At 54.5% G+C, this 23,593-nt stretch overlaps 1 protein-coding gene across 3 annotated transcripts; it reads left to right on the plus strand.

Moving 5' to 3' along the window:
• The first annotated feature begins 1,322 nt into the window (after window positions 1-1,322).
• CIDEA (cell death inducing DFFA like effector a) lies at window positions 1,323-14,713 on the plus strand. 3 transcript variants are annotated; one of them, XM_061169586.1, is made up of 5 exons: window positions 1,323-1,377; window positions 8,354-8,498; window positions 9,195-9,341; window positions 12,103-12,284; window positions 14,333-14,713. In XM_061169586.1, exons 1-5 carry the CDS (start codon window positions 1,340-1,342, stop codon window positions 14,478-14,480), a joined length of 660 nt encoding a protein of 219 aa, XP_061025569.1. In that variant the 5' UTR covers window positions 1,323-1,339; the 3' UTR covers window positions 14,481-14,713. The 3 variants fall into 3 exon arrangements, with proteins under 3 accessions (XP_061025569.1, XP_061025571.1, XP_061025570.1); XM_061169588.1 differs by lacking the exon at window positions 1,323-1,377 and adding an exon at window positions 1,611-1,742; XM_061169587.1 differs by lacking the exon at window positions 1,323-1,377 and adding an exon at window positions 1,860-2,018.
• Window positions 14,714-23,593: the final 8,880 nt, after the last annotated feature.

Below are 23,593 nucleotides of genomic sequence, written 5' to 3' on the forward strand. Positions count from 1 at the left end.
ATGAATGGCCAAGATTTACTGCCCACGGTTCTGGAGGCTGGAAGTCCCAGATCAGGGGCCAGCAGGGCCGGGTTCTAGTGACGCCTCCTCCTGGTTCATGGCTGGCCATCCTCTCCCTGTGTCCTCATGTGGCAGAAGGGGTGAGGGAGCTCTCTGGAGCCTCTTTTATAAGGACATTAATCCCATCCATGGGGGCTCCGGCCTCACAATCTAAGCACCTCCCAAAGCTCACCTTCCAGTGCTGTCACCCTGGGCATTAGGGTTTCAATATATGAGTGTGGGGTGGACACAAACAGTCAGGCCACGGCAGGGGGTCGGGGGAGGGGCAGCTAAGGCCCAGTCCAGCCCCGGGGCTCTGGGCAGGAACCCCCTTGCCTGGGGCTGGGGTTTCCGCAGGCCCTGTGGAGTCCAGGACTCTGGAAAGAAATTGCTTTTGGCTCCACACTCATCTCGTGACACCAGTGACCCTCAGGGCAAGACATGTGTTTGTCTCTGTGACTAAAGGGAGGCGGAGCGCGGGCAGAAGGGCCTGCTGTGCTGGTCAAGTGAGTCCCGGGACCGAGGCAGAGGTCAGGTCACAGCTCTTTGGAAACCGGCTCCTCGCAGCAGCACGGGCAGCAGGCTGACAAGGCGAGGGCCAGTCACCCTGCGTACAGGGCGGCGCTGGACACGTTCATCCCGGTTTACCCCTTTTAAAGCGCCGGGGTTGGGAGACCACCCCACTCCTTAACCCGTTCAAGAGAGTCCGCTCCAAGTTCGCAATTAAGAGCTATGGAATCCCTGACAGCCCCGCCCCTTCTGGGGTGTGAACAGGCGCTATTGCATCTTCCCATTCCGAGGGCTATGCAAGCAGGACCTGGGTTACCCTCTCGCCCTGGCTCGGTGTTTCTCTCGCCTTCCTTACTCTGAGAAAGTCCCGTCCCTGTAGCTAAAGGACTGTGAAGTCCCCGGGGTCCTTCACCCCCTCTACCCCCTGTCCCGGCCGCGAGACAGCCTGGCGGGTCGGCCCTGAGGGCTGGTCCTCGCCCCAAAGGCAGCGGCTGGCGCGGCCCTAGGGGACCTGCGCGCATCCCGCCCCACGGTCCCCCGAATCCTGGGGCCACACCCGCCTTTCCACAGCAGAGGCCACGCTGCCAGCGTGGTGGTGTCCCCGACTGCCCCAACCTCCGACAGGCCGACCAGCGACCCCCTATGACGCGCGGAGCGGCTGGGCTCCGGGTCGTGACGACTGTCGTCCTCCGCGGCCTCCTCAGTCCGAGGGGCGTGGACGCGGGCGGGGCCGGTAGCGGCGCTTTAAGAGGCTGCGCCCGGGGAGGCCGGCCCCGCAGCAACCCGAGCGATGGAGATGGCCCGGGACTGCGCCGGAGCCCTCCTCAGGCTAGTGCCCCGCGGGCCTGCGCCCCCGCCGCCCTCGGGGCCCTCGTTTCCCCGCCCCCTCTCGGCCCCTTCCGCCCCCGGCTCCCCTTGTCCCCGCGAGCCCCGCATCCCCCTGCCCCCTTCGTCCCCCTGCGCCCCGGTCCTCCTGCACCCCGGTCCTCCTGCGCCCCCTGCGCCTCTCACCCCCCGGCGCCCCTTGTCCTCGTGTGCCCCGCTCTCCCTGCGCTCCCCCACCCCCGCGGCCCCTGCGCCCAGGCGCCCAGCCGGAGCCCGCGCGCGATCCCTTCCCCGCCTCCGGCCGGCCGGCCGCCAGCGCCAGGTGTGGCTCCCGAGGTGCGCGGGCGTCCGCGGAACAGGTGGCCGTGGTGAGTGCGGAGCGGCTGCATTTCTAGCCGCGACCGCCGCGTGTGCAGACGGGGCCCGTCCCGGGAGGCCTGGGCGCGCGCGCGGCCAGGCTTCTCGGGGTCCCGGACCGCGGCGGGAGCTGGGGCGAGACGAGGGGCGTTGGTGGAGACGCTGGGCGGCCTCGAGGCGGCCAGCTGACCCCTCAGGACCGCGCGGGCTCCGGCTCCGAGCGTGGTGGGCTAACCGGGGCGCGCCCGGGCCTGGACGCTCCCTGACTGTGCTGGCTGAGCCCCCAGGTTTGTAAGGAGGAGTTTGGGGGGAAGTGGTGACGCTTTGTGGGGCGGAGAGGGGTAGAGGGGCAGAGGGGCCCGCGGTCCCCGCCGCCTCCTCTCTCGGTCCACGCGCCCGTGACCCAGGCCCTGCATCACTTTTTTTCCATTCTTGGGTTCATCTTCACACCCAGGAAACCCAAACCAATCCTTGTCTGTAAAATCCTAAAGATATTGGGTGGCAGTAACTTTACAGACTTGGGGCAGGGATCCTGCTTCTCTGAAGATCTCCTTGAGTTCTTTAAAATGCAGGTTTTCCGAGGTGACTGGGGTGGAGGGATGGGGTGGGTGAGAGAGAGGGGAGTGTGATCTGTAAGCTTCCGAACCTGGGTCCTTAAAGGGGGATCTGTGCCAGGCCCAAGGTTAGAGAGGGCCGCCAAGATGGAAGGGGGCGCTGTCTGCCGCTCGGGCTTTCTCTTTAAAAACAGGACCCCAGGAAGGTGAGAAACAGACGTTTTCATGCATCTTCCCTGATGTGGTTTAGGCCTAAGGGGAAGGCCCTTGGTTTCTTCCTCTACCTCCAGCTTCACTCGCCCCCCAGTCCCACTCCCAAGGGTAGCAACTGCTGACAGTTTGTAGTGCATCCTCCAAACTTTTCTCCCATGGACCTCTCTGAGGTCCTCCCGGCACTGAGCTGGTGGGCCACGTTGTAAGGACTGTGAGAGGGCCCTAAGCCCTGGCTGGTGTGGCCTGGAGCGGGAGGAGACGAGGCCTGCAGAATTAAGGCTGCCCCTGCCTTTGTACCTGACCCTACAGCACAATCCCAAACCCAAAACATCTCTGTGTGAGGTGGAAGAGACTTGCTTCTGAAATGTCGGCAGATGAGCACATGGGGAAGGACTGATCTGCTTAGACAGCCCTGAGTGCAGGGCTCTGGGAGCTAGGGACCACCTGTGGGGACTCACTGTCATTGGGTTCCTGCTTCAGAACTGAGCTGCTCTAATTCTTGGGACCCCACCTGCTTCTGCACCATCTGTAACACTTGCTGAAAAGAAAACTTTTGTCTTCTGCCTTCTTTAAAGCCGAGTCCAGGCTGCAGACCCAGCAGCTGCAGCCCGAGGTCTCCTGGCTCAGCTCTGGACACCCAGGGTGTCCACAGGGTGTGTGTTGCCACAGACGAAGCCTGCTCTGACTTTGTGTTCTGGCTTTGATAACATTCACACTGACCCTGAGGTTGTTACAGAGCTGATCTCCTTTACACTTTGTGCAAAGTAGCTGCTTTTGTAGCTATTTAGTACCTCTTTCCTTGAACAAGGAACTCTAGGTTTTGAATAGCTGCCCTTTCAGTACAAATTTGACCAGTCTTGTTAGTGATGCAAGCAAGGAATTGACTTTTCTACAAGTCAATCTCCCAGGTTACTGATGCTTACTCCTTCGTGGTCTAAACTCTTATTTTAATAATATTCAAAGTGTTCAAAGACTTCACGGTCATGTATTGGATATGATTTCTAACCAAGCATTTTGCTGGGTGGGTCAAGGCACAGCCGGGAGCTGCCACAGTCCCGCCATGGGGCTCCCAGTGGGGCCCACGTGTCCCATGTGTTGCTTGTCATGAGCCGGGCCCGCTGGGGAGCAGGAAGCCTCGCAGGGGCCAACACTCCTCTGCTTCCTGCCGCAGTGAGACCCCACCACCCCCGAGACTGTCCCTCAGCCACTGTCCCTGCAGCTCTCGGAGGCCCCGCCAAGCCTGATGGATGCTTTCCAAGGCCTGCCCCTTCTCTGCATTCCCATGGCTGGGGTCACACTTCCCTTCCCTGCACTGTCCTTGTCACCCAGCTTTGGGCACAGAGCTCTGTCTGAGCTTTATCTCTTCACGTGGGCCCTACTTGTCCACCTGACGGCCTGTTCCCGGGCCTGCTTTTCTCCCCCAGTGCTTTCAGAACAAGCATCAGTCCAGAGGGGGGCCTAGAAAGATGCCTTCTTGTGACCTGTGGGCCAGCTTTGTTCCACTGCAGTGGGGTTCACGTCCACTGTCAGCCTGTGCCTGTTGCTTTATTTCCCACTCTACGAGTTGAGGTCTCCTCACTTCCTCCGGGAAAAATACAGAGACTTCCCTGTTCCTTCACTTCTGGGAGATACACACCCTCACAATTTTCCAGAATGTTCTATGAAGTCTGACTTTTCTTATCGTCTTGATTTCCCCAAACAATCTATTTCCTTGAAGAGCCTGTTTCCTTGTTTTTTTTTTTCCATGTACTGAGCCATTTCCCTTCCTGTTTTGTGTGATTGCCTGCACGTTCCCAGGGATTAGAGGGCGGCCAACATGAGGGGTTGCCAAAAGCTGGATTCTAAGTCTTCTTAGTGCTCCTGTGACAACTTTGATGTAGTACAGCATTCAGGGGGAATAGCAACACATTTTCAGCCTTGGGCTAGTGGCCAGTGACATAAATGATCCCATTAAGAGGACCAGAATTGAGCTGGATTAATATGTTGCTTTGTTCATGTACCTGGTTGTCCCTGCTGTTCCTTTTGCTGGAGCAGGGTAAGCAGGCATAGTATTTGTTAAGCAGGTTTAGTGTACCTAAGATATCATTTAACCCCTTTTCACATCATCTATAATATAGTCTTGATTATATATAATTCAGCACATCAAATCACTCATCCTGTTCCTTGGAAAGAATGGCTCACGCCTGCAGGGCCTTCTTATGTGGCTCCTAAGCCTTTTCTCCAACAGTGACCCAGTTCTCTGTTGGGAAACATACGGCATAAGAACAGCAATAACTGGATGTCCTTCTTTATTGAGGTCGGCTATCTCAGGGCATCGAGGAGGGAAGGCCCCCCGGAGTGACTGCCAGCACTTAATCTGGTCAGAAGTTAAAAGACAACGAGGGCTTTGTGGTGGGCGGAGCTAGGTCAGTGGATCACCTGGGGGCTCACAAAGGTGGCGATGAGGAGATACAGACCACGACTAACTGGGTCAGAGCTGTTCAGCCCAGGGCATGCCATTGACCGCCCCCCCAGGGCCCGGGTCCAGGTTCCAAGACGTGAACTTTGTCCTCCCACCCTCCCACTTCTCTGGTTGGCCCTAGCCTGTCTTTTACTCAGGGACAAAGGAATGACTCCCTGCTCTGGGGGGAGGGAGGCTCTTGCTGGCAGGCCCCGGGCTCCCCACACCAGAGGAGGGTTTCACCAGTGGGCAGCCTCCCCCCCCACCCCACCCCGACTCTGACGATCCCTCCCTCCATGCCCTGAGCCTCCCTGGTATTCAGCTGCGATGCTCGCCTTTGGCCCGGTCAGGCAGTGTGCTGGTACTTCTTTCCTCCTCAACGCGAGCTCAAGTTTCTGATGATGCTATGATCAGGTTGAGAACAGAGCCAGGTCCCAGCTGTGAAGCACTGTGTGGATAATCCTCGCTGCCTTGTCCACAGGGTTGCCGGGGAGGGCTCTGAGCGTCAGCCCAGCAGAACGTGGGGCCCTGGTTGTCGTGTTGTGTAATGAGGAGCCTGTGTAACTCCCTGGAACCGGGGCAGAGGTCTGGAGGCCATGTGTCAGGCCCTCCGCTGGGTTGGTTCAGCCCCGGACTCCCTCGCTGGGCCGCTCTAATTCTGGGGGGGGAGCCGTGTGGGGACCATTGGCCAGGCATAGTCCCCTTGCAGCTGCCACGCTGGCCGCAGGCTGGGTGGTGACACTGGAGAGGAGCTGGGGGTGTCCTCCCAGCCCGCAGCTCTTCTTCACTGGCTCTGGCCAATGTTTACTGCTTGGGACTTGAAGTTCAGAGAGATTCCTTATTAACTGGGTGACCTTGAGAAACCACTCTGAGCCTCAGTTTTCTCTCCTGAGAAATGGGGTAATACTTTCCTTGTAAGGTTGTGATGAAATTAGTTAATATATTTAAAAAGCCAGCACAGGGCTTCCCTGGTGGCGCAGTGGTTTAGAATCCACCTGCCAATACAGGGGACACGGGTTTGAGCCCTGGTCCGGGAAGATCCCACATGCCGTGGAGCAGCTAAGCCCGTGCGCCACAACTACTGAGCCTGCGCTCTAGAGCCCGAGAGCCACAACTACTGAGCCCATGCGCCACAACTACTGAAGCCCACACACCTAGAGACCATGCTCCATAACAAGAGAAGCCACTGCAATGAGAAGCCTGCGCACTGCAATGAAGAGGAGCCCCCGCTCACCGCAACTAGAGAAAGCCCGTGTGCAGCAACGAAGACGCAATGCAGCCAAAAATAAAAATAAATAAATAAATTTATAAAAAGCCAGCACGTTGCTGGCTGTGGCAGGTGCTCGGACGCCTGCAGTCACGAGGCACAAGCCTGATGCCGGCTAAATATGCTTCACACCAAATTCTTGCTGACAATCTAGGTAAAGAGGTTGTGACACCAATTCTAGCATGTAAGGATGGGGGAGGGGCTTCCCACACAGCACCAAGCATTTCTCAGTCGCTGGCAGGGTGTCCAGGGAAGGCAGATTCTTTACCACTGGACCACCAGGGAAGTCCCTGAACTCAGTTCTGACACCATCTACCCAGAGACGGCGTCAGATTCCGCAGGGTGAGGGCTCAGCCCCACAAGACTGCCCCCCACCCGCCCCCCGCACTTCAGATGCCAGTCGCAAGTCCAGGTTGTCACCTTTGTCCATAAGGAAAGTCCAGTCTAGTTGGAGAGATAAACCATAGATAAGTGACTGTGTGATATATATATATATATAGATAGATAGATAGATAGATGCATATGTATATAGATGCAGGTGTGTGTATATATAGTATATATATATATGCAGGTGGCCGACACTGGCAAACAGGGCAGGTGTTCCTAGAATTTTAACCTTCGTAGAGTTACTCTAGACAAACTGCTATAAGTGTCAGAAAGCAGTCATGTCCTCACTTTGTATCTTCTTCTAGGTTGTCCCCCAAAATAAAGCCCTTTGTTTCATTCCCCTGATTGTCACTGAACAAGGATTTGTCCAAACAGTCACCACCTATTTGAGCGCTGTTCGGGGTTGGGGGACAGTGCCATGACAGGTGCTAGTCCCTCGGGGTCTGAGGAGATTGAGTGTCCAACATTTATCACAGTGGCCAGCACAAAGCAGGACCTGGGACATTGCTGATTTCTGTTTATATTGTGAATAATTTCTCTACAGATACATTCCTGATATAAAAACATCCACTGTCCAGGGTGGAGCTCCTCCCTCAGTGCCAGACTGGTCGCCGCAGAGACTGAAAACCCCCTTCCAGCCCCACCAGCAAGGCACATCTGGTCCCCTCCAGAGTTATTTAGACAACTTCTTGCTTGTGGGTTTAAGAGCACCCATGGTGTCAAAGGTGGTTCTGCATTTCTTTGATTGTTGTCAAATCTTCACCTCTTCACTGATATGCAGGCTTTTCTTATTCCTTCTTAGCCTGTGGCATCTAGATCACCTTTCTGAGGCAGAGACCAGGTGCCTGGTCTGAATCCCAGCTCTGACCTGTGGGGCCGCTCTCTGGTCTGAGTTTCTTCACCTGTAAATTGAGAAAACTAGGTTTTTTGAGGATTGAGTTAATACATATAAAGCAAAATATGTGTATGTTAAAAAAAACTACTGAAGTTACTACTTATCAGCTGTTTTTAATTTATCCTTCACTTTATTACTTTTTAGTATTTGCTAGGTAACAAAACTTTAATAATCAAGGGTTGGGGATTTTTTTCCTCAGAAAATTGTCTTCATTTGGTTTTGCTACGTTGTTTTCTTTTCCTATGTTAGTTCTTTTTTTGTGGTGAATTGTTAAATTCTTTGATAAATGTGGAACTCACTCCAAAGTGCCACATGACATACAATCTGAAGTGGTTGCTTTTCCAGCCGCAGTGATTACAGGGTTCTGCTGTTCCTCATTTATCCTAATTTCAAAAAATTGGTTTATTGCTATAGTGAACACTATCTGGCTTTTAAATTTCTGGCTTTGTCTTATTGTGCAAATATGTAACTATTTGTGTGTGTGCCTAATTCTTTAACTCTGTTCAGTTACTACATGGCCTGGAGAAATCATTTTCCTAGATTTTTCAGCTCTAAGACCCATGTTTGCAGAATATAATTGTTATTTCTCTTTTGATGACCTTACCTTTCCTTCTCAAACAGTTACTGCAAGGGCTTTGAATGTTCTGGTAAAAATGGGTGTAACGATGGTTGTATTTTTTAATTTTATGTATTTGTTTGTTCCTTGGATGTCAGGTACACAATTTTTAATCATCCCCAACCATTGGCTTCCTTTCTTTTAGGTGCAAATACTAAGCTTGTCTTATTTCTGTGTACTTCAAACCTCTCTTTAAAGACTCTTCTTTAAAGTAACATCAATTTGTTTTTACTTTTCCCTCCATTTCTAGGCCCCTGACGTTTATGGGGTCGCAGACGAAGAAGGTGCTGCTCACACCCCTCATGCATCCTGCTCGCCCCTTCCGGGTCTCCAGCCATGACAGGAGCAGCCGCCGAGGGGTGACCGCCAGCAGCCTGCAGGAGCTCCTCACCAAGGTACCCCCACCAGCCCACATGGGTCCCGGGAACAAGCCAGTGCAAGACAGAGGGTCTGTGTCCTGGCCTCAGAGGGTCTGGGGGAGCCTTCTGACATTAAAGGGAATATTGCTGTGTCCCTGTCCCACAAAAGACTTAGGTACAGAGACGAAAACCTTCAAAGTAGCCATCAATTGATAATGTGGCTTTGGTTCTTTGACAGGGGGAATATAGGAGGCAGCAACTGTAGAAATCTGGTTTTGGTTATAAAGGCCAGGGATGAATTGTCCTTAATCTAAAACAGCGTCCTCGATCGCCAGATAAGGAAGAATCATAGACTCTCATCGGAGACGAGAAATGAGAATCCAACACGCTGTCTCTGAAGCGACAGAGATGTGGGCTCTTTAAGTATCACAGATACAGGGTCGTTCTTTTTATTTGTCCAAATAAGCAGGACATTTTAGAAACTGAATATTATTCAGTGTAATCCCTTATCTCACATCGTTGAAACCTCTGAAGAAGTTAGGTCCGTTTGATTTTTTAACTTCTCTTTTCCAAGCAAAGGCTGAGTCATAGACACCAGGTAAGGTACATCTTTACCATTTAAAACCCTCAAAATCGGCCAACACTTCTGGAACCATGACTTGGTTGATGCCATGGATGGGTCCAAACAGAGTCTCTCACTTCACCCCGTGACGCTGGTGTGTTCTGACCTAGACCCTGGATGCCCTGGTTATCGCCAGCGGACTGGTCACGTTGGTGTTGGAGGAGGACGGCACCGTGGTGGACACGGAGGAGTTCTTCCAGACCCTGGGGGACAACACGCACCTCATGGTCCTGGAGAAGGGACAGAAGTGGACACCGGTAAGCGTGTTGTCTGGGCAGCTTCTGGGAAGGCTTCTCACCTATGGAAGTGCGGTCCCCACTTTGGGGTTGACCGGCCCACTTTCCAAATACTTCCTTTGTGTTCACCTGATAACTGGATCTCCTACCCTCCAGGGATGCTTTCAACTATTTCTAGGAAACTTGGCATCTTTATGAACCTGGACTATGTGATTTAGAGCCAGTAATTCTGAGGGTCAGGCTTTGGCCAGTGAGGGGCTACAGATCCGGTTAGAGTGTGTGGATATGACCTGTGACCACTCACTGTCTGTGACCTCAGGAGGTGGCGAGCTGACACAACTGGTAAAATTAGGGAGGGGTGTGTAGGTGTAAACACAGTGATTTAGGCAAGCAAAGAGGTAGAATAAAGGGTTTTATTTCTGAGAAAACTATAGGTTATATATCTTGGAAAACACTCCCACCATAAAACACCTAAAAATGTAAAGCAAAATATTCAAACATCTTTTTGTATGCCTAACTGACCTTCAAGAATGGGAAATCCTCAGAATCCAACATTTTATGGAAACCAGGATCCAGAGAGGGAAGCAGGCAGCGAAGCTGGTGTCTCCCCTGTGGGCAGCCAGTGACCCCAGCTCTGCTGGATGCTGGGCGGACAGCTGCCCAGAGCTCTCTCCTGAGCACCTGGCCTCAAGCTGCCCCCCTGAGGCTTTAGGGACTGCTGAGTCCCAAACCACGCAAGCTGGAGTGTAGTTTACAGAGACCCGGGGAGGAAGCATCAGTGGACGGAGTTTATTCACTGATGCTCGTGACCCAGCTGATCCCTCTCTCCAGCCCCCATGACCCACGTCCTCATCCCCAGAACCCAGGAACGTGTCACTTTACGTGGCAAAGGGGACTTGGCATGGGGTGATGATCCTGGATTGCCTGGTGTGGCGGTGTCATCACAGGGTCCTTGTAAGGGGGACACAGGAGGGTCAGCGAGGGCGGAAGCAGAGAGAGGAGTGACGGGAAGACGGGCCACGGGCCGAGGGACAGAGGCGCCTCTGGAGCCGGGACGGCAGCCCCAGCAGGACAGCCTGCGGCTCACTCAGGACCTCCAACCCCCAGAACTGTCAGAGCATCAGTCTGTGTTGCTTTCAGCCACTCAGCTTGTGGCCGTTGGTCCCAGCAGCCCCAGGAAACTAATTCAGAAGGGAAGGGTCTTTTATGTTTGTTTTGCTAGTGAAATCCTCTTTTACTTAGTTGGGGAGTCAGTCGCCATGTGACAGGTTGAAGCCCCCACGTGGTGGGCGCTGAGCTGGGGGTCAGGGTGGTGACAGGAGGCTGTGGACGAGAGTGGCACCGATATGGTGGTTCTCGGGGTGAGAGGAGGCTTCTCTGTCTGGTAACAGCCTGGTTGACGTGAGTCTCACGCGGGGTCTTAGGCGTCTGGACCTGCTTCCTTCAGGGATCGTAAGTCCTGCCCCACTTGTAGGGGTTTCTCAGTGAGGCTACTTGACTTGACTTGGCCAGAACTTCCAAGAAGTAGCCGCCAGGGGTCTCCCTTCCTCAATCCAAAGCCTTGGAGCCTGTCCCGTGGGGAGCAGGTCCTCAGAGCATCTTCAGGGGCCTCCTGGGTCCAGATGATGGAAACCACACCCCCATTAGGTCCCGAGTTTGGGGAGGCATCTCGATTTTGACTCAAGAGCAAGGATGTTGAGAGAGTGAGATTAAAACTTTCATGCGTCAGAGAGGAGCTGTGTCAGGGGCTCAGGTGGAACTCACCCCTTGATTCTGTAATCTTAATTTTTACTAACGTTTCCTAAACGACATACACACCCTCTCCGAGGCAGCAGGACCTCGGTGCGTTAGTCGATGGGCTGCAGCCATCATGTGTCCAAGTGGGCGGGGGGTGGGGCGGGAAGAGAAGAGGGGCTCCAGCAAGAAGGGTTTGGGTGCTTTTAGAGGAATTTATGGTTTAAATTCAAATTTAGTAGATTTTTGTCAGAGTATTTAACACTCACAGCCTCAACTACTCCCAACACCTAAGGTTCATGAAAGTTGTACCTCTATTTGAATCCTGGACACTGCAGGACCATGTTGCAGCAAACCCACCAGGACATGTGCCTGGGATGTATACCTGGGATGTGTACCTGGGACAGCTTTGTTCTCTCTTGTTTCTTCTCAAAGCTTCTGTGGAAAGACTGTTTATAAAGCTGGGATTTATAGAGGTCTCCGACCTTCTCTCCCAACCACAAGGGTCTCAGGTAGACCGAGAGTAGGTCCCACTAGTGTCCCCAAGAGGCCAACCTTCTTCCAGGGCAGGAACTAGAAATCAGGGGAGCCCACGATTTATCACACGCCACCAGCCCTGGCTTAGCTGTGGATTCTGGCACTTTCCGTGGTGCCTCTCGTACGGTGGGAATAGCGTGCCCGCTGGCCGTCAGGTGGGCTGTGGCACAGTCGTCAGCAGGCGGCCGCGTGGCCCTAGGTGACCAGGGTGAGTGCGTTTCCACCTCAAGTCACCGGCACAACTGTCCACTGACCCCTGGACCCTGAAGCCGAATCACACTCATCTCCGGTCACTGAACAGAGCAGCTTGGAGGAGGGCACTTTCTTATGGGTTTGGACCCCATGGCAACATAAGCACACTGATCTGCTGAAAACATTCCTCGAATAGTTAGCGGCTTAGTCACAGATTTTAAGCTGACAGGACAGCTGAAACCAGCCTAAAACCAGAGGCACAGGATTTGTTGGTCACAGCGAGGCCAGTGCTGCAGGCTTTCTTCCTCCACGGCTCTAGGGTGGTACCTACATCCCAGCCCGCCAGCCGCCAAAGAGACAGGGGATCGCGAGAGTCACCTTCGACTTGTACAAGCTGAACCCCAAGGATGTCATCGGCTGCCTCAACGTGAAAGCCACTATGTACGAGATGTACTCGGTGTCCTACGACATCCGGTGCCCGGGCCTCAAGGCCCTGCTGAGGTAACAGACTTGGGGACCAGAGAGTCTGGACATGGCGGGCAGCCCGTCCCCAGCCCCTCGAGTCCCGGCCTGACTCTCACTCATGTTGTCATAAAAACTCTTATGCCACAGACTTACTCAGAAAACAAAAACTTGAGCCAAAATACATAGTTTTCTCCAAAGACCAATAAATACGAAATGGAAAGAAAACCTAAATAATAAATAGAAAGAAGAACCAAATTCCTTTTAAAACCTAGAGCTGTGCATTTAAAAACCTTATTTCTCAGCAATGACAGCTAAAACCAGAGCCAAGGAGATTCTGACCTGGTTTGTGCAGATTAGCCCCCAAACCTGGATGAGGACTCGCACATGTAGTTCTGTGTTACGGAACTTGAAGCTGGTGGGCAGGAGGCGCTGGCCTTTCCCCTCTCCACGCACTGCCAGGGCATCCCTACCCCACAGGCCGGGCCTGGAGAAGATGGGTCCCGATCTGTACCCCAAAACAGTTTGAACAAATTCTCTATGTGCACCAGGCACACTCCGGACACCCGGCCTGTGAGCCCTGCACCAGGGGTTCCCGCCCAGCCTTGCTTCTGAGCAGCCAGCTGTGTGACCTTTAACAGGTTACTCAACTTCTCTGAGCCTCAGTTTCATCATCTTTAAAATGAGGAGTTTGCTTCCAACTTCTCTGATCGCATAGGCCCTAAATACACCTGCTTCCAGCCCTCCGTTACGTCACTGAGCCTCTAAAGAAGGGATTCGGGTTGGGGGGATGCAGGGAGAGGGTGACAGGAGAAGGAGGTGTTTGAAGTTCGCCTATGAGGTGCCACGTGACACCTGATGTCCCCTGCACAGCTCCCCGGCAGGGCCTGCCTGTTTCTCTGGGGCACTGGTCCGCTCCTTCCTCTGTCCCAGGACGGCTTCCCTGAGGGAAGCACGGGGCAGGGTAGTGTGGGCGGGGAACGAGGCTTTCCTCATTCTGGAAATGAGGCTGGTCCTTCTGATGGGGCTGCACGCCCGGTACATGGTCGTGCGGGCAGACGGTGGCTTCCTTTGGCCTCCTTTCCCACCCAGAGTCACCGAGGCCCGGTCCCAGACAACAGATACTGTCCTGCTGCTGGAATCTGGACTGCCCCCCCATTCCCCAGTGAGCTTCCTCTTTTTGCTGAGACGGGAGAGAACAGCTTGATTGCTTGATTTTTCAAGTGAGTCGGGAGAGTTACAATAACTTAGATAAGTGTAAAGAAAGTGAACCCACCTCAGCAAAATCTTTCCCGGGAGACGACCCAGCCTTCTTGTCACTGATTCTCACTGTCTGGTGGATCTGAGGGTGGTGCGAGCAGCTGCAGGAGGCCCCCAGATATGAGGCTTTGCCGTCCAGGCCCCGCGGGGACGCCAGGAGTGGAAGTCCCCACCAGTGCGGCCGAGCCCCCGGTTCCTTGTGAAGGGACGGACCTTAAAATGCGTGGAATTCCTCAGCTTTGGACTTGGTAGAGAATAAGAATTTGAGTTAGAGCTATTTTTTAGTCTGAAACAACACGAATGCCATGTCAGCCTTGGGCTCAGACGCCCAGGGTCGAGTCGCGGTGTCCCGTCCGCCCTAAGCGAACTGGGTCACAGGGTCGCAACAGCAGGTGTGTTGAGTCCCCTCCAGCCTGGGGTTCCTTTCACCCCGACTCGACTGAGTTCAGCCACAAGCTCGACAGCCCCAGCAAGGCCGCCAGGGTTAGCAAGCGGCCAAAGGAGGACAGAGCCTGTGCTGCCTGGGCCGCCCGCTCAGCATGTTCCAGTGACTTGGTCACAGGCCACATTCGGGAGAGGCCAGGGGACGAGTGGTCCCAGGCCAGTGGCAGGGGAACTGCCGGAAACGCAGAGTCCCAGGTCCCACCCAGACCTCCGGAGCCGGCGCCTGCATCTCAGCGCTGGGAGGCTGTGCCCTGGGAGCTGGGACTGGAAAGTGCTGGGATGTGGGCTGTGTGGCCCTGAGCGCATGTGGGGGTGGGAGTGGGGAACCCCTGTCCTCTGCCCCACGGGCCCGGACCGCCGCCCAACCGCCCCGTCTCTTGCAGGAGCCTGCTGTGGTTCCTGTCTCACACCGCCCAAGTGACCGGCCAGTGTCTCGTCCACACGGGCACCTACATGCTCCGAGTGCTGGCTGACACGGAGGAGCGGGCGGTGCCTGGCCCGCGCCCTCGCCGGGGGATCACAAGTGGATAGGGGTGCACAGTGTGGAGTCTCCGCTGGCCTCAACCCCGCAGGTCCCTCTCCGGGGACGCATTCCGAAGACACTGTGTTCCCACCACGTGTCCCCTGCTCAGGAAAGAAAAGGGGCCTGAGGGCACTGCCAGGGGCCAGGCGGTGGAGGCCCCCCAGGTGGGGATGGGGTGAGGGGACGGGGGCAGCACGAGGCCTGCGGCTCCACAATAAACCAGTCAAGAGAGTCGCTGTGATACCGCACTTCTTCCTCCTGTCTTCTTCATGTCAGAAAAGCACACAAAACTCACAGAAGCAAAACTCAGCCAGAGATGCTCTGCTAACACGTGCAATCACTTTTAAGTCTGTCAGGAGACAGGAGGGTCAGATGTTACTGTGGGGTTTTTTAATGTCGGTGCTGAATGAGCCCAGTGACCTGAAAGCCTATGGATCTGAATTTTTGGAGGTGATCAAGCTGCACTGGCAACCTTTCCTTAAAACAAAGCTGCTCCAAGCCGGGGCCTGACGCAGGGTGGGCGTGGCCGAGTCAGGTGGGACCCCAGGCCACGAGGGACGCGGGGCGAGCCCCGACCACATGGCTCGGGAGGGGGCAGCGCAGCTCCCTGGGGGAAACGGGGCGCTGCTGCTAGACTAGGAGACCCGCAGGAGCCAGGTGCCATTCGGATCTGTGGTTTTCCTCCTAAGAAACGCTGCCACGGAGGCCTGTCCCCTTCCTGGCTGACAGCCCAGGACAAAGGGAGACACCACAGCTTGTCCCAGAAGCACAGAACCGCCCGCAGTCAGACCCCTGGGCCCGGACTCGTGCTCCCCCGCCCCCGCGCCCATCACAGCCCGGATCCCCTCGGACCCCTGCTACACCGACCTGACTCCCACCCATTCCCTGCTTCACACGCCCAGCAGCAGGGCCAGGAGCCCAGGACCGCAGGCAGGAGGGGCAGAAGTAAAGGAATTGCAGCCGCATTCCTCAGAGCACAGCCTCTTTTTCAAACAGAGCAAAATAAAAAAGGCATCTCAGGGCCCCCCTTCCACTCCTGCTCGGCTTCTGGGGGAAATGCAGCGGGTGGGGAGGTTGGCGGAGGTGGGTGGTGCTGCCACCGGCTCCGCAGGCTCTGCTGTGAGCGCTTCCCTTACAAGGAGCTCGGCTGGAAGCCCTTCCCGAGCGAGGGAGGAGGACGGAAATGGCTTTCCGGTACCTTCCGCTGGGCGGCTCCTGCCTCTCACTGACCGAGGGCTGCATCACTTCCCAGGGATTTGGCCTCCTGGAGAGGGGCGGCCCGGCTTCCAAAAAAGGAATTTTCACTCAGTGCCCTGATGCCTTGACTCAGCCCTCTCTCTGACTCAGCGCCCTTTCCTTACTGCGTCCAGGGGCTCCCTGGCCTGTTCTAAGGGGGATTAAGCAGGAGGAGAATGTGGAATGGATAGGGGTCTTGGAAGCAGGTTACATTCAAAAGAAGGATGGCTTAGAGTCTGGGAGTTTCTGAATGAGCTCCTCCACAACAACCTGCATCCACCCACGGGCCTCCTGTCTCCTGCTCCCGCTCCTGTGTGATGAATAAATTGTGCGCAAAAAGAAAACTCTGGACGTTTCCTCTCTCCTTTCTGCCATCTTCCTCTCTGGGGATGCGGGTTCCTTTCTCCGATGATTGATGATCATAGTTTCTACAAAGGAGCTGGATTTTGCTCTGGCAGTTTTCAGTCAGTCTGTGTCAGGGACCCCGGGGCCTCGTCACCAGCAGGAGCCCAGTGCTTTCTCTGGGTGCTGCGCCCTCCCTTCTGTGCAGTGAGGCCCGCAGCTGGCCAGAGCTTCCGACCCGCACGCCTGGGGGCTCCCCTCCCAGCCCACCACCCAGACCCCGGTGACGGCAGACAGAGCAGGGCTGGCCTCAGGGCTCCAGAGATGGAGAGGAAGCCAGGCACCACGTCGCCTCGAGTTGCGACAGGTAAAGGCATCCTTTTTCCTCTCCGTGTCCTCAGGCCACATTTCCAGCATCCCCAGAACAGTCAAGGGCAGGGCCGGTGTCCCCAGCTGTCCAGCTGTCACCACCTGCTGTGGGATTCCTCGGGCCTGCTGAGGCCGGCCAGGCCTGTCCAGGAGGCAGATGGCCACATAAAAATAGTCGGGGGCCTCGAGGTGCCACTTCTCCAGCTGTTGTGTTGAGCGGAAGCCAGATTTGGGGGGGGCGCCTCAGTGAAGGCATCGGGGCAGCTGCATTGGAAGGCAGGGCCGGCGGGGGGGAAGTCTCACCCAACAGAAAAGTCTTGCGACCCCCCAGCCCTCCCTGGAATGAGCATCCGACACAACGGTTCTCCTGTTCCTCAGTTTCTAGTCAATCCCATTGCATCTGAAACAGGTCATATAGGCAGAGCTGCAGAGCCCCGGCCTGTCTCCTGCTCAGGAAGCCAGGGTCTAGGCGGTGGGTTACGGGTTCAGTGAAGTCAGGTGAGGACGTCTGGTGGCTGCTGGTTGTACCTGAATCAACAGTCATACAGCTCACACCTGAGAACCGGGGGAGGGTCGGCCTCATGTTCAGTGTTCTTACCCCAATCAAATGAATTTCAAAAATAAAAGAAGCTGGGGTCGAAATGTGTGGCTCGACGGTTTACTTGGTTTCCTCACCTGTGAAGGTGCGGTGGGTACCTGCCTGGAGAGGACGGTGGGTGAACACATCGCGGAAGGACCAGGCCCCCTCCCGGCACTGGGACCCTCTGTTTCTCCCTGGAAAGGATGAGCGAGCCACGTGGCAGGTATCTGGGAGTTGGTCACACATAGATTTAGGAGGGAAGGGCTATAGATTCGGGGTGAGCTGAGCCGAGGGCGTGGGTGGGGAGGGATGTTTTCTGAATCTGGGGCCAGAGGGGCCTGCGGGCGTGGGCGCTGCCGCCACCCACCGCATTCCTGGCAACAGCTGAGACAGCTGGAGGGCGGGCTCGGCCTGAGCTGCGTCTGACTCTCCAAAAAGCCAGGGCTCTCTTGCGGGGAAGAAGGAAGAATTCACACGGCTTCGCGTCAGTACTACGTACCTTATCTCAGGCCCCTCCCAGCAAGCCTGTCAGCAGAGAAAGCCGCCCAGCCCAGAGCCTCCGAAGAGGGAAGGCAGGCCGGACCACTCCCCACCTGCCCTCCATGCCCACCACCCCTGCAGGGAGAAGTTAGGACCAGACACAAACCAGCAAGAGAGGTGGGAAAGCAATTCGGGCAAATACCTGGAGGATCATAATCAGCTGTGAATGATTCTGACTCTTTTAAAAGCACCACCTGAATTTATATTTAACTCGAACAAAACCCTGGTGGAAACCTCTTTGTTTAGGGAGGCATTATACAATTCTTCTTCATTTCCCATTGTAATATTCTGGGCTCCCCTTTCAGAAAAGGAAAGTCCTTCGAGGCTGTGAATTCTGTGCCTGTTTTCTTCCTTCACAATCACTTACTCAGTGCAGTTGCATGTTAAGTCATGTGCTGAGTATTACAGGCAACACGCAGGAAGTCTAGTCTCCAACCTGAGGAATTTATAACCCAGCCCAGGAGGCAAGACTTCTACACGTGGAATGCCTGGGCACCTGGGCACCTGGCAGGTTGGTGGGCGCATGGTGTGCGGTTGGTGCAGACATGGGGCAGGGAGCAGACGAGAGCTCAGCCCTGACACACCTTCTCGGTGCTTCACATCCAACTGGAATCTGGGACCAGAAAAAGGGCCCATCAGAGCATTGCACCTGCAGGTGGCGATGATGCAGAGTAACTTAATTTAATCCAATCTACAGGTTTATGTAGCAAAAAGACAAACATTCCCATTTGTGCGCTTAGTTGTGAAAGTGCAACATAGCTTTAAATATCTTTCCTGGAAGCTTCTCCTTACACAACAGCCCAGTGGGTGAAAAGAAGGGCTGGAAAAAAAGATGATCAGGTCCAAAAGATCCAGAGACGTGCAGGGAAGGGGCAGGCAAGCTGTAAGCGCCAGGGGGAGGTGAGGAGGTGACCTGAGGGTCTCTACAGGAAGGGGAGGGGGAGTCCCCAAGGTAGACAGAGCTTGTTGTCAGGGGTCCAAGGTCCAAGCAGAAGATACAGCAGGGAGAGGCGGTGGCCAAGGAGAGCAGGAAACAAGAAGTGGGGGCTGCCTAGGGAGAGGCTCCAGCTCCTAGGAAGGCTGGGGCCGGGGACCCACAGCAGCGTCCAAACCACAGGGAAACAAAGTTCTGTGACTGGAACCAAAGGTCAGAGTTTAGAGCAGGGACACGCAAAATTAAATCTTTTCCACGAATGATATTGCAAAGCAAAGACAAGGATAACTAATCAGTGGACACAAGTTCTGGCCTATAACATATTTATCACAAAAAATGTACCCTGGCATGTATACCAACGCTCGCGGGATTCATCACCCACAAGGCACTGGAAACTACCAATCAACCTCTGGATGTGCAGGCGGGGTGTCCTCTGGGGCTCGGGTGTCCCAGGAAACCCCACCTCTCTGGTGCACAGCTCAGCTCCAAGCTGCAGGTCCAGGGCTTTTGCCCCAAGGCCGGTTGCATCAGTGGCTTCTCTGCTCTCCAGCCTAGAAGTCAGTACCTGAGGCTCCCAGCCTGGATGGTGGATCCCACGTCTTGCCAGGACTCGTTGGTCCAGCCATCCAGCCAGCCCTGCCCGTGTTTTCCTGGGGGGTCCGCTCTGCCTGTGCAAACAGGTCCTGTCGAATTCTCCTTCAGCCGTTTCCACAAGCCTGCACTCTCACACACTCACGGGCAGCCTGCTTCCTTAATATTAACATGAAAATAGTAAGCATGATGGCGATCACTATTTGTTCCAGCACGTCACATTATTATAAATGTTATTTTTCGTCTGTTGCAGACGTTACTAAACCTCGCGAGGATTATAGTCAGGACCTAACGGTGTCCAGGACGCAGTAAGGACTGTTGAAGAAAACAGGGAATAAATCAATGAATCACCATTGAAGACTTAAACAGTATCCTACGATGGGAGTAGGTGGGACCCAGCCCCTGACCTTAGCAGCTTTGCTGCCAGTGAGTGGGTCTGAGGGCCAGGCAAGGTCCCGGGGACGGTTCCCAGGGAAACGCACGGCCAATTTTCCCCGTACTTCTCACCCCATTCAGCACGGTGCTCCGTCTGCCCTCTCTGTGTCCCTCTCCCCTTTTCTCCTCCTGCCCTCTTCTCTCTTTCCCGACTAAAAGGTGGAACTTACTGTTTGTTCTATCAACTAAGTCAATATTTGATTTTAAATATTTAAATAAAAGGTGGCTGAGTATATACTTCTCCATCATACACACACACAAAAAAACAACTACCTTCCAAATCACATAATCACCTAGATCAATTTCTATTTTGCTTAATGTACCCTTAATTTTTTAGAGCCCAGTGGTCTCAAGCGAGCCAGCAAGGTTGCCTTCTACAACCGGGGACGGAGAGGTGCGTTTATGGGGTACCAACCACACATGCCGAGCGCCTGCTCTGTGTGGGGTGCCAAGAGAGAAAGAAGACTTTCCATACCCCCCACAGTATGCCCAGCGACCCTGCGGGGCTACGGTTACAGCCCACGTCCCCTTGCGGCAGAGCCGAAATGAAGCCCACCTGCCCGACCTCAGACTCCCTGCGGCACTGACCTTTCTTAGTGGTGAGTTATGTGCCCCAATGTCCCCAAGGAGAGGACACAGCAGAAGTCACAGAGAAGGGGACAGAGAACACTGCAGTTCTCCTGCGGGGGGTGTGGATGAAATGGCAGGGAGAGGCATGCTGGGCAGAGCCAGTGGGAGAGCACCACCCATCCCCCCCCCACAGCTGGGTGCCATCCTGCGGCTCCCGGGCCACCTCCACCTGTATGGGCTCCGGCCTGCAGTCCCCCGCAAAGGCCTTCCTCTTAGAGGGAGGGACATCAGGGCTAAGAAAAGACAGCAGGAAGTGTGTCCGAATGTTATTAATTAATTAATGGTGTTTGGGGGTTGGATGTTGTCTTTTGTTAGTTTTCAGTCTTTTCCAACTTTTCTGAAGCTTGTCTATTTCTCTCCTTTTTAAAAATTGTTGTAAAAAGCACATCACCTGAAATGCACCATTGTGGCCCTTTTTAAGTGTCCAGTTCAGTGGTGTTCAGTTCATCCACATTGTTGGGTACAGATCTCCAAGACTTCATATCTTGCAAAACTCATCCTTTAGTTTTTTGGTTTTTTTCTTTAATTATTTATTTATTAATTATTATTATTTTTTTTTGGCTGTGTCGGGTCTTTGTTGCTGCGCGCGGGCTTTCTCTAGTTGCGGCGAGCAGGGGTTACTCTTTGTTGCGATGCACGGGCTCTAGGCACGCAGGCTTCCGTAGTTGTGGCTCAAAGGCTCTAGAGCACAGGTTCAGTAGTTGTGGTGCATGGGCTTAGTTGCTCCACGGCATGTGAGATCTTCCAGGACCAGGGCTCGAACCCGTGTCCCCTGCATTGGCAGGCGGATTCTTACCCACTGTGCCACCAGGGAAGCCCCATCTTTAGTTTTTAATGGAAAAATAATATAAAGACTATTTTAAAAAATATTACCTACCCAAGGCCAATCCTGAAAGCTGCTGGGCCTCAGCTGGTTTGAAAAACCCTGGTGAAGGCGTGTCTCCTCACCTCCCCCTCCCCAGCCCCTGATGGGGACCCTCCAGAGCTGGTCTCACTCGGCAGCCCCCGGACCCCCACCCCATCCAGTATTGTGTCCCCTCCACCCTCCTCGCTGATGGCTGCTGCCTCCGCCCCAGCCCCGCACACCCTGCCTGTGTGTCTGAGATAAGGGGCCGGGGCGGGGGGAAGCTCTGGACGCCTGGCTGCAGAGCCCTTGACCCCCTCGTGCTGCAGAGGGAGAAATGGGCTCCGTGGTCACACAGCTTGTCAGGGGGTCACGGGGGACCAGATCCCAGGGTTCTGTCACCCCGTTCAGAGTCCATCCTTTTACAAGAAGCTGAAGACAGTTACACTGGGCCGGGGATCAGAGAAGGTGGTCAGGATGGAGCTGACTCCGCGTTTCGGAAAATAAGGAATGCAGAGGGTGAGGCTTGGCTGGTGAAAGCCATTGGGTTCGTTACGGGTGAGACATTGTTCCTCTTTGCTACAGAACATGGTAACAATTCCGTTATCATCCGATCACATCTGTTATAAATTTGATTTTCTAGACTCAGCTTTATACATGAATTTCTTCTTCATTGTGCACTTCCTGGATACATGCTCACTACTTCCTTAAAAACAGATGACTCAGGACTATCAGATTGCATTTTAGGTGAGCTGGGTTTTGTCTGATGTAACTTAGGATGGGTGTTGATCAGTCATAGGATGTGAGAGCTGGCAGGGAATTTAAAGACCGTCTGGTCCTACTCACTCACCTGCAAATGAGGAGACTGACTTGTCTGAATCTAGAGCTTCCAGGAGGCAGGGTTGAGCATCTCGTCAGAGTTTCAATTCACTTCCCGCGCGCGCGTAGAACAAAACAGGCTGCAGTCACCCTCCGTGTGGCCTTCCTCTGACCCTCCAGGGGTTTACCATCACACATCCCACCCTGTCTGGACTCCTGTCTAGAAAAGGCACAGAAAACGGAGTTGTACTTTCGTTCCCAACCCTGCACAAGATCGGCCGAGGTGGGGTGTGTGTGTGTGGGGGTGCCTGTCACCTGTTCACCACTGTCCGGATGAACCCAACACAGAGGCAGGTGGGGCGGGCAGAGCTGCGAGCGAGAGCCCGGCCTCCTTTGATGTCCAGTTATCCTACTAGTTGGGCTGCCTGGCTGTTGACTGCATCCCAGCCAGCACGGTGCCGGCACAGGACAGACACACAGCTCACGCTGGTGGGTTGGGTTGGACCCGAAGGAGCTGTGTCCCCAGCTGCCTGGTGACCATTATGGAAGGAATAGGGATTCACACGCCATCCCCACACACACTTGGCTCCTGTGGACCAAGGGAACCTGCCCTGGTTTTGAAGGCCTCCAGCCTTTGGAAGCCCTTCGGGGATGTCCTCCTTGTCCCTGGGAGCTGCCATCCTGGCCTCCGGCCACTCCACACTCCTCTGACCCTCTCTGTCCCCAGTCAGGAAGCAAAGCCCATCACCACGCCATCACCTAGAGAGCCCCGGGACTGTTGCCGGCTGGCTGTGCTCCCCACTGGCCGGCTAAATCCTTCAGTTCATCCTCCACCACCACCATTTCATTTGCAGTTTCCAAACCGACGGGAGAGTTGAAAGAACAATCCCGAAGCAAAATGCACACCCACACCTTGGCTGGGCTTTGTCAACACTCAGCCACATTTCTTCCCCTCTGAGCACACACGCCCACCCTTCCTATGAAGCACGTGAAAGCAGGCTCCCTGTACCCCCAACATCTCATTATCACACTTAAAATAACATCGGTTAGATATGATCCACGCTCCACACCTGTTCTCCAAAGGCCTGTTGGAGATGAAAACAACCGCAGCACTTGGATCCCATCAGGGCCGTTGTCTCTCCCTCACGGTTCTTTCCCCTCCCTTCATCTTTTTAAAATCCTGAACAATCTTTGTGGCTTTATTCTGAACTCTCTTCGAGTTTCTCAGATCTTCTGTAATCAGATTTACACAGAAATAAAAGGCCCTGTACCCCGTGACTTGCTCATCCAGCAAGGCAGCCCCCCGGAGGCTCCCACTCTGGCCACCTTCCCTGTTGAGAAAGGGAGGCTCTTCATCCTAAAGTAAAACCGGAGGCAGTTGCTGCTGTTTGAGATGCTGAGCCTGGAAAGGCTGGTCTCATTTTTCAGTGGAATAACTGAAATCCATGAGGCAGAGGGCAGCTCATCAGGCAGAGGGCCGAATGGTCTAACCCACACACCTCCCCAAGCATTAGGTGCTCTGTGACCCTGTGTTACAGGGTCTGGGTCTCTGGGCCGGCCGTGATCACGCGAGGGATGCAGTCAGGCCCTGACCTCCGGGGGCCTCGCACTGGGCGGGGCCGCAGCCCCTGGGCCTCTGGAATAAGTGTCCCTCTCACATCCACTTGGCCTGTGAGCCTGGTGTTCTGGTTGGTCAAATATTTGTTTAAATACTATATATGAAATACGACTTTTCCAAAGAATTAAAACCCAAGAAAATATACTTTCCTAGACAGCACGACGGGGGCCAGTATATGATAGG

Source organism: Eubalaena glacialis, chromosome 15, assembly GCF_028564815.1.
Source record: "Eubalaena glacialis isolate mEubGla1 chromosome 15, mEubGla1.1.hap2.+ XY, whole genome shotgun sequence".
Lineage (NCBI taxonomy): Eukaryota > Metazoa > Chordata > Mammalia > Artiodactyla > Balaenidae > Eubalaena > Eubalaena glacialis.